At 55.7% G+C, this 10687-nt stretch overlaps 1 protein-coding gene across 1 annotated transcript; it reads left to right on the top strand.

Annotated features, from left to right (window-relative positions):
* On the top strand, positions 1 to 5625 carry GUCA1ANB (GUCA1A neighbor). The gene is made up of 2 exons (XM_044917438.1): positions 1 to 9; positions 5296 to 5625. The coding sequence occupies exons 1-2, from the start codon at positions 1 to 3 to the stop codon at positions 5623 to 5625; spliced, it is 339 nt and encodes a 112-aa protein (XP_044773373.1).
* Positions 5626 to 10687: the final 5062 nt, after the last annotated feature.

The raw sequence follows: 10687 nt of genomic DNA, 5'->3' as shown, positions 1-10687 counted from the left end.
ATGTGCCAGGTGGGATGACATCACAGGGCTGCCCAAGGGCATTAAGAAGTTTGACTGACAGGAGAGCGTATGAAGACCCCAGCCTGGCCCACCCGTGTGGCTGAGAGCTGGGAGCCTCCTTTGTAACAAGTAGCAGTGATAGCCAAAGTTTACTGAGCGCTCAAGAGGTCTAGGCACTTTATGTTGAATGTCTCATGAAATCTTCATGGTAACCCTATGAGGCAGATACTTTAGTTGTTCCCACTTTATAGGTGGGAAAACTGAGGCACAGAGTATTATAAAGTCCCAAAGGATCGGCTACCCAGTGTGAGTGGTGAAGTTGGAATTTGAACCCCAAGCCACCGTGCTAGACAGCCTCACGAGGATGCTAAGGCCCAGGCTGGGCCTCCTCATAGGCTCCCTTCCCAGCCCCTCTGCCCCACAGCAGACCAACCTGCTCTCGCAAAGATGAGCATGTTCGAAACCTCCAGGTTAACTGCGGGAGGAGACTGATCATAATTACTCTTTGCATTATGCTCCCACAGTTCCCACACTCACTGCTCCCCCACAGCATGCTGGTGAAGGAGAGAGCCTTATTAACCTCATGTTGCCAACAAGGCAACCGAAGCTCAAGGAGGTTTGGAGACTCGCCCAAGGTTGCCTGACCTATAAGGGCAGAGTGAGGCCCTGAGCTCAGACCTTCGCACTCCAGAGCCCAGGCACATTCCACAGGACCAGGTGCCCTGGGAGGCCTCACCCGCTGTCTCACCCAGTGCCATTTGCATTTCAAGAGGGCACCAGGCCTTCCCCCCATGAGTGAGGTGCTAATGGTGGAAACATCAGGCTCAGGCTAGCCTAGCGGATGTGCCAGGGGCCTGAAGTATTTGAGAGGATAGGGTCTTCCCAGACCTGCAGAAATACCCCATATGAGGTCTTCAGGTCTTACTCAGAAAGCCCCACTCTTGACTCACGCTCTTCCCCATTGTAAATCCTGGTAGAAGGGACACACACAGAGATGTGGGTATATAAAAGGCCTTGGTAGGGTCTGCCTCTGGGGATGGGGCTCAGCGAGGGAGAGGTCTATTCAGCTTCCTTCTTTTGACTCCAACTGGAAATGCAAATAAACATAGGGTAGTGGGAGGGGAGGGCCTGGTGAGACCCTCTACTTGACCTCTAGACTTCCTTGCCCCCTGGAATGGGAGGCTTTTTTTTTTTTTTTTTTAGAGATTTTATTTATTTCTTTGACAGAGAGAGACACAGCGAAAGAGGGAAGCCAAGCAGGGGGAGAGGGAGAGGGAGAAGCAGACTCCCAGCTGAGCAGGGAGCCCGATGTGGGGCTCGATCCCGGGACCCTGGGACCATGACCTGAGCCGAAGGCAGACGCTTAACGACTGAGCCACCCAGGCGCTGGAATGGGAGGCTTAAGTGCGGGCTGAGGGAAGCAGGTGGGGAGTTAGGGGTCTCCCTCAAAGCTCTCAAGCAGGCTCCTCAGCCTTGGCACTGCTGCCGTTGGTGCTGATATTCTGTATTGGGGGGCTGTGCTGGCACTGTAGAATATTGAGTGGCACCCCCGACCTCTCCCCACTGGGTGCCAGGAGCATCCCCCCTGTGACAAGCAAAAATGTCTCCGGCCATGGCCAAATGTTTTCCCGGGGAGAAAAACAGTCCCGGTTGTGAACCACTTCTCTAAAGTCACACACATATGCATCCTCCCCACGCCCCCTGCTCCCCGCCCCCCACCCAGTGCACTGACAGGAGAACCCGAGGGGATGGGAGGAGAAGGTTAAATGAAACCAGATGTTAACCAGGGAAGTATGCATTCTGGCCCCACCCTCCCCCCAGAGCTGGCCAGTGCTGGGCCCTGGGCCGGCGATGGGGTGTTCTCAGCCCTCTGAGGTTAGTCACCTGGAGCCTGGCTGGGCCCTTGGAAGGGGCAGGGCAAGGCTGGGCTGCCTGGGCTTCCCCTCCCCCCTCCCCCCTCCTTCTGTCCCGCCTCCTCCCTCTCCCCCCTCCTCCCCAGTGTCTTCTCTTGCTCCTCCCTTTCCTCTTCTTCCTCCTTCCGGGGACTGTCCCTCTGCCCCAGTTTCTGTGGGGGCCTCATCCCTGGATGTGCTGAAGGCGCTGGGTGCCCCCCACCCCAGGGCCCCAAATGTTGTGGTAGCAGCCACTAGAGCAGAGATGACAGGTGGACCCAGGGCAGGAGGGCCCCTGAGGCAGGGCCTGGCTGGACCAGAGAGAGAGGGGACCGTTCCAGCCCTGGTTCCCGCACTAACTAGTCTCAGCTGTGGGACTTCTGCCACCTCACCAACGACGTGAACTCAGACAAATGCCTCCATGTCTCCGAGCCTTATTTTCCACATTTGAGAAATGGGAGGAACATCTCCAATGGCTCTTAGGAGCTTTTGCGGAGCCGAGTGGCTAGTGCCTGGCGCTCGGTAGATGCTCAGTCCCAATTAGAAACTGTCGCCCTTCCCTCTGTGGGTCTCTGGTCAGAACCCCTCCCGCACCCCCCCCCCCCGGCCATTCTGAAAGCACATGCCTCTGTCACTCCTGACACCAACCTCCTGAGCCTGAGGCCAAGACTGAAGGTGGGGGGCTCTGTGGGTCCTCCTCTCCACGGCCATGGGCTGAGCCCTTCTGCAATGTCAAGAGGACCAGAACCCCACATCCTCAGAAGGACACTTAATACACTAAACTTCCTGCAGGGTCCGGCACTGCCCCACAACAAAGAATTCTCAGCACCCAGTGTCTGTGGTGCTGAGGGCAGGAAGCCCGGCTCTACAGGGCTTTATGTGTGTGTTTCTGTGTGCATTATTTGCACACTCAGAGCCTGGCCTATAAGAGGAATCATTTTGAATGAATGGAGTGACTGAATGAAGCCAATGATGCTGTATGGTCAGCTCTGCTAAGAGAGGGTAACGCCAAAATCCGGCCTTCAAAACCCCACAGCATTCCTGCCGAACTGGGAGATCTGGCTGCCCTTCCCTTCCCTGCTCCCCCGCTGCCCTTGACCAAATGTGGGCAGAGATGACTTGGCAGACCACGGCCCCCCGTGGAGTGGACATAGTAGGCGTAGTGGAGTATGGCGTGTGGCCCGTGGGGTCAACCAGGCCTGGGTTCGGTGCTAGCCTGGTTCCTTACCAGCTATCTGCCCCTAAATGGGGAACTACCCTCCTTACTACAGTTTGCTCCACTATAAATAGGCCTAAGAATAATATCTTCCTTAAAGGGTAATGTGAGGGCTAGAAGAGATGATCCACGTAAAGAGTTTGGCACTGTGCTCACAGAGCGATTGTTGATTACTGGCGTCAGAGCCCATTTCCGGTGTTGCCCCTCTGCTGGTAACAGCCCCACCCCCACCCCGCCCCCGGCGCTAGTCGCTGAACCCAGAAGATTCTGGGAAGTGGGAAGATTGCTGAACACTTGGCCGCCCTTCTCTCCAGCTCTGCCGTGTGCCGTCTATGGGGTAAGCCCCAGGGATACAAAGGCAACTAGGATGCGGTCCTGAACACTGGGAGCGGTTTACAGGCTGTTGGAACATTGGCAGGAGCCTGGAAGCACCGGGATTTGGGATTGGGATGAGGCCAGCACAGCAATCAGGGCAGCGAGAGAGGTACAGAAACATTCTGGGCCCTTGCAGACTCAGACTTAGCTCCTCCTCAAAATGTGCACTTGCCTCCCCCTTGTCCCAGCCTAGCAAAGGACTACATCCCAAGAGGAGGGCCTGAAGGCACAGAGGAGGGTGAGATCGGGGCAGGGGCTGCAGTACCAGAGGCTTCCTGGAGGAGGTGTCAAGAGGGCTTCTGGCTTGGAAGGAGAGGAAGGATTTCGAAAGGCAAGGCTGACAACACACACATTCCTGAGGAGGAAATTTTAGCACCAAAGCCTGCTTGGGAGGAAAGCCTTGGGCAAGTGTGAGCTGGGCAAGTAGTTTGTAGACTAAATGCAAAAGAGCATGCAATATCTCTCGAGTACCAGGGATTTCCTCTGTAAGATGGCAGGGCTTCAAGTTCCAGAAGCTCTGTAGCTAGCGGTTCCCTCCCAGGTCCTTGTGGGCAAGAGGGCTGTGAGCCCGGGCAGAGCGGAAGTGGGTCCCCCTCACCGCTGTACCTGGAAGAGTAGGGGAGAGCCAACCCGACACACACGCCTCTCGTCCTCTGGGTTGTGCTGTCGTGTCTGTGAAGGTCCCTAGTGAAATGGGCATCCGGTGCCTAGGAGATGGTGTGGGGGTCAAAGATGAACCAAACACTTGGGTCATGAGAGTAGCAACGGAGGAGGAAATAAATGTCACTAGACGTGATCGGTGTGGCAGTGGGGGCCTCCTTGAGGAGTAGACCTCCATGCCCCATCAACCAAGAGTGGTGATTATCAAGACCCGGCATTGTCCCCTCATAACGATGAGAGGCGTTCTAAAATAGAATGCGCTGGCTGGTCGGAAGGGGGACTACCTCTTGCTAGAATCCAGTTCAACCGAACCAACATTTATTGAGTGCTCACCAAATGCCTTGTTCTGCAGTGAAACAAGGAATAGGATTTGGGAGGCTGTTATGTCAAGGGTAAGGGTGAGAGAGCATTGCCCTTGAGGAGCTCACAGCCAGACAGGAAAGAGACTCTCCCTTATGGATGCGGAGGAGGGCATGCTGGGCTGGGGGAACCACCCGAGCAAAGGCCCGGAGGCCTGGAAGGACCAGGTGCCACCAGGGGTGATGCACAGGCGGTCTGGCTAGAGCACAAGGTTACGGGAGCCCCGTCCTTAACGTCCTTGCCTTCCAGGCTGGGGGCCTTGAGATGTCTGTTCTGGGCAGTAGAGAGCGAAAGATGCTATGAGGAGGGGAGCTCTATGATCTGGCCATTGATATGGAAAGATTCATTTGGTGTGAGTGTGAAGCCCAGGCCGAGAGGCCCGAGGCGGGCAGGCAGGAGAACTTGGTGGCAAGCTGGAGTAACCCTGCAGGAGACAGGATGGAGGCCTGGTGGGAACAGTGGCAGAGGACCCAGATGGGAGCCAGGTGGAGGACACTGACAGACGGCCGGACGTGCGGGAGAGGGGTGAGGGGTAACGCTGCTCCTAGCCTCTGAGCTGGCAGAGGCCTCTGAGAAGCAAGCTGGGGTCTGCACAAGCTGGGGGCAGGTCAGGGGGCCCTGAAGGACATCCCCTTACCTGGAGCTGTCTGGCTCTATGGCCAGCAGAGCTGTCTCCGGGGTGGCTCTGGAAGCTTCTGATTGGTGGCACCTTCCCCCCTCCCACCCTTGGCCTTAGCAGTGGAAGCCCCAGTGTCTGATGCCTTAGCTCTCCCCTTCTCTCCTTCCCCCCAGGACTCAAAGAAACCTTCCGTACCCAACCAGGAGCCAAAGACACCATCGGGCAAAAAAGTGAAGTCTCCACACCCTGCCCTGTCCCGGTCGTGGAAGCAGGCCCGCGAGCAGACGCTGGTGGCAGCCTACGTGCCGGTGGTGGTAGACCCGAGGGGGCAGAACCTGGACAAGCTCAGGTTCAACTTCTACACCTCCCAGTACTCCAACTCCCTGAGCCCCTTCTCCACCTTGCAGAAGCTGACCTGTGGCTACCTATACCAAAGGGACACTGATCACACCCGCAAGCGCGTCGACGTGCCTCCTGCCAACCTGGCCTTGTGGCGCTCCTAGGCCCTGCCAGGCAGAAGCCCCCGCCTGCACCCTGCCCCCCGCAATCCCGGGTCCCAGGCGGCGGGGAGGGCTGCTTGCTCCAGGACGGGCGGACCGAGCCTGGGCTGAGACAGCTGTGCCATGCCCGGTGTCAGTGATGACAAAGGGAGGTCTCTGTTCTTGGCAGCAATTAAAGTTCGTCCTTCCTTTCCCTGGCATCTGAACGGGGGGGCTGTGGGTGGGTAAACTGAGGCCATAGGGGTGCTGTATAACAGGGCAAGTCCCGAGGTGCCTGAAGACTTGGAAGGACCTGATTCTCGGCCCCCTCTCCCCAAGAGTGGCCTCAACACCCCCGGCAGAGCCTGAGTGCCAAGCAAAGCTGGTGCTGGTCACACCGTCCCCGTAGTCCAAGCTTGGCAACCCCTCCAAAGTCAACAAAGAGAAAAGTCAGCTGACTGCGCCCCCAGATTGGAGCAGCCACTGGAAAATGGGGGAGCAATTCAGGGGGAAACCCAGTCTCTGGGGGGGCCTCCTCTGCAGCCCTAGTTTTATAACAAAGCGCCCCTCCTGACTGGTAGTTTGTTGATGGACAGATGGATTTGCCATCTTGTCTCTCCTCTGCTCCGGAGGAGCTGACCCTGAGGTTAGTCAGGCTCACAGGCCGTGTTTCATGAGGAAGAGCAATGAAGGCAGAGGGCGCTTGACCCCGTGCAGTGACCTGAGGGAGTCCCTGGCCGCTGCGGGCCCCAGCGGTGTGCTGGAACCAGCTCAGATGGGCCTGAGGGGGCCGGCTGTGGGCCTCCCCTCCCGACTCCACGCCGGTGACTTCACGTTGGCAACCACGTTGGAAACCAGCAAACGCCTGCAAACTGGGGTTTCTTCTTTCCAGAGAGCCAGTTGTCAAGTATCTGGCAGCACCCCACTGGGTGAATCCAGTTGGCTTCATTTCTAGGAGTCACCGCTCCTTCCAGGTGGGGCAGTGCAGCCCATGGAACATCCCTTTGGAGCATAAGAGTGTGGGGTGGGTGTGGGATGGAGGGACAGGATTCTGGAGACCCAGCACGCCACTGAGGCATTGGCCAGGCCTCTCTGGAGGCCCTTCTCTGAAAAGAAGTTGGTGGGTAGGGAAGAAGGACGTGAGCCCTCCTGAAGGTACCTCACAGTATAGAGTTTTTGTTTGTTTGTGGTACGCTCTCTCTCAAAAGCCAGAGGCTTTCCTCAAGCGCCTGGTGATCCTTGGCTGGAAGCCGGCCATTTGGCCTCTGTGCCAGGTCGCTCCTGCCTGATTGTCTGTCGGTATTTGAGGAGTCAGCATGAGAAAGAGCTGGGGGTCTCTTCGTATGCAGATTCTTCCTTAACTCCCAGTTTCTAGAGCGGCCCTTTTCTCTTCTCCAGCCTCTCGGGTCCAAGGTTCCAGAATAACCTCCAGCCAGGGGCAGGGGATGGATGCCCAGAGATGTCCATCCTGCTGCCTTGTGGAGGGCATCTGGGGAGCTTTCCACCTGTCCTCCTATTTCGGCCCCCGCCCCGTCCTGCACCCCAGCTTCTAGGGCACTTTCTACACCCACCTCTGAGCCTGCCGAGTTCGGTGGCAGGTATAGGCCCCATGTCTGTACCATCCTCTGCATTCCCACCCTGCTCTTTCAAAGTGTTTGGGTTTCAACTTTCTGCACTGAGACAGTTACCCCTTGTCCATCTGCCTTCTGTTGTCCAGAGTTTTATTAGAACCTCTCACCTGCTGTCTTCTTTCTCTTTGTCTCTGTAGGTTGGTAGGTTTAAAAACGTTATTGCCATTTTCGTTGGATTTTGAAAAGCAGAGATAAAATTTTCAGTCTAGGTGTAAATAAAAGTTATACATCCACCCAATCATCCAACGGACCCTTGCTGAACACCCGAAGGCTGGGTCCGTAGGCTGCAAAAATGTCTGAGAACCATCTCTGCCCCCCAAAACCTGAGAACCAGGTGGGGTGTAGTAGGGGACGGCGTTGTGGGGGGGGAGGTAGGGGCCCAGCATTTTCACTCCCTCAACTGACGCCTTTTCCTCTCCCCTGGAGAATGGTCTCCCCCTTGAGGTTCACCTTGGTAGAGCAGCCTTGATGGAAGCTTCCAAGGGACTTTTTATTTTTATTTTTATTTATTTATTTTATTTATTTATTTTTTAAAAAGATTTTGTTTATTTGACAGAGAGAGACACAGCGGAAGAGGGAACACAAGCAGGGGGAGTGGGAGAGGGAGAAGCAGGCTCCCCGCTGAGCAGGGAGCCCGATGCGGGGCTCGATCCCAGGACCCTGGGATCATGACCGGAGCTGAAGGCAGATGTTTGACGACTGAGCCACCCAGGCGCCCTCCAAGGAACTTTTTAAAAGAAGCTGGCCCAGGTCGCACATGGGTGTGGGCGGGATAGTTCCAGAAGGCAAAGACCGGGTGCTCAGAGCTCTGATCTGTTTCTGTGGAGGTGGAGAGTGGGGGACGGGCAGCCTTGCAGGGGGATCAGTCAGGCCTGGGATGGCTGCCCCTCCCATCTCTTCCCAGCCCAGCTTCTGCCTCCGCACACCTGCCCCACTTGCTCCTTCTCCTTGGCACCGTTCAGCCAGGTGGATCCTCTCACGCTGCTCTGGAACCTGCTCCAGGAGGGGTTCCTGCAGTTACAAACCAGCCCGGGGAAGCCACAGGGCCTCCCTCTGACGTGACACCACATCAGCTGCCCTCTGCCCCGCCATACCTCTCTTGTGTGGTCACCTTTTCTTGGAGGCCCCGGTGTGGACCCCAGCCCTCCTGACTTGGCATCCATGTCTGGGAGAAGAATGGACAATGGGACTGAGAGAAGCCCCAGAAGGGGGAGACACTGGGCTCTGGAATGGGGAAGCTGGCGGATTTCATTCCCACCCTGGGTCCGAGAAAAAGGATGGGGGCCCCACACCCAAACGTACTGAGACCCCTGTCACTAGAATTGTCCATGCAGAAGGGCCCCGGGGAAGATGCTGGAGTCGGGGCTGGAGGGCCCCCCTCCACCTCCACCCGGGGCCTTCCTCAGAGATTTAAAGGCTTAGCCTAAAAGCATGGTATTGAGGTGGAAAACTTTGGTTCCGCCACTTTGAATTTCTTTGAACCTCAGAATGATTTTTCTGTTCCCAGTTCCTCTGTGTCACGTGGAAATAATCCCACCCCACGGGGCCATTGTAAGCCTCTTCTGCAAGCTTAGCATGGTGCCCTGAACACAGGAGATGTTGGATGGTAGATCCATCCTACTCTAGCCTTCTTTAATTCTTCCTGCAATCAAGCCCACGCGCATGCACTCACTCACCATTTTACTGCGCTCAAGCCTCTGTCAGCCAGGTGTTACCCTCAGAAAGTTAATTGAAGAGTGTTTAATGAGGGGAGTGTTTGCAGAGAAGGGGGTATCGCTGAGGGACTGGTGACATGCCCAGGCCACGGAGGGCAGCCCGTCTTGCTTCCAAGCCTGAGCAGTAAAGGGAGGTGGCTTTGCCACAGGAGGCCAGGGAGAGTTTTCCTAGGAGCTATGGTTGAAGGTAGAAGAAACCAATGAGGGCCCCAACTGGGACCCAGTAGGGAGGGCAGGGAACAGGTACCCAGCCTTCTCTGTCCTACTCCCAGCCAGTCTCCTTCCACTGCTTCCCAGTGGATGAACCACTGGGAGCCAGAGGGCAGGGGAGCCCGAGTGATCCAGTCCGCAGGGGTCAGCCTCCTGGAGCTCAGAGCACACAGAGAAAGCTGGAGAATGAGTAGGGAGGGGGCCAACAGGATAACCAGCAACACGACCGTGTGGAATTCCTGGTACTGGGTACAGTTTGGGTACAAGAGGTGAATAACACAGTGGCCTCTACCCTGAGTTCCTGAGGACAGGCTGACAATACACAGCTGCTTATAATGCAAGAAAAAAATGAACATTATGTATGTTATCATAGAAGTGTGGACATTGTCATAGATGTGAAGGTGATCCCCGGGACTTCCATCTCCTGCTGTTCCTGCCTTGGTACAATCCTCTTCCTCTGAGGCTCAGGGAGACCCATGACTTGCACCTCACTCACAGAACGTGGCAAAGATAACGGGATGGCATATTGCCTTGGTTAGTGACCCTATAAACTTCCATTGTAGCAGATTGGAGAGAGATTCTCCTTGCTGGCTTGATGAAATAAGTAACCACATTGAGGAGCCCCTGTAACAAAGAACTTTGGACAGCTTCTAGAAACTGTGGGCAGCCTCTAGGACCCGAGAGTGGCCTCCAGACAGTATCTAGCAAGAAGCCAGGGCCCTCAATCCGATAGCCAGGAAATGAATTCTCCCAACCACCTAAAGGAGGTGGATGTGGATTCTTCCCCAGTCAAGCCTCCAGATGCACACACGGCCCAGATGACACCTTGATCACAGCCCTTTGAGACGCGGGGCAGAGGACCCAGGGAAGCTATGCCCAGACTCCTGGCCCACAGCAACCGCGGGATAATGAAGGTGTAGAGTTGGCAGCTACTGACTTTGTGGTAATGGTTAAGCAGTGTAGGAAGCTAATATAACACGTAAGCAAACAGTGTGCTGAGGCAAGAAAAATGAATTCTGCCAAGATTCGGAAGGGCTCACAGGGGAGGGTGTGTCTGTGTTCACACAGGAAGGGTGGGGGGAGGATGTAAACTGGGAGCAATGGAAAGATGAGCTGTTACCTCATCCTCGAGCCCTTCAGCCCAAACCCCAAAGCCGAGAAGACTCCAAGGACAAGGATGTTAGCCTGGAGGAGAGCCCCCCCGCCCGGCTTCACTGGAGTTGTGCTGCCCCGCCCCGGCCCCAGACCCAAGACACTCACCAGACAGCTCGATGGAAGCAGGCAGTCCCCAGCCCCCTCCCACCCTGGCCCAGCATGCCCCGTGTTCATCACTTTAGGCAGAGGAGAAGCAAAGCAGTCTTATTGGGTATCTTTTTCAAAAACAGCTGTCCTCTGTTCTTGTGAGCAATATGTGTTCATTATAAACCACTTAAAAAATACAGGTAATTTTTCAAAAGCCAAGATTAAAATTTCACTGATGATGTCATGACCCAGATTTGAGCCTTGTTAACGTTTTGGCTGCTTCCTTCT

The sequence above is a fragment of the Neomonachus schauinslandi genome, chromosome 8 (assembly GCF_002201575.2).
Source record: "Neomonachus schauinslandi chromosome 8, ASM220157v2, whole genome shotgun sequence".
In the NCBI taxonomy this organism is placed as follows: Eukaryota; Metazoa; Chordata; class Mammalia; order Carnivora; family Phocidae; genus Neomonachus; species Neomonachus schauinslandi.
The sequence above is the reverse complement of the archived record's forward strand: the minus strand, read 5'-3'. Positions and strand labels throughout refer to the sequence as shown.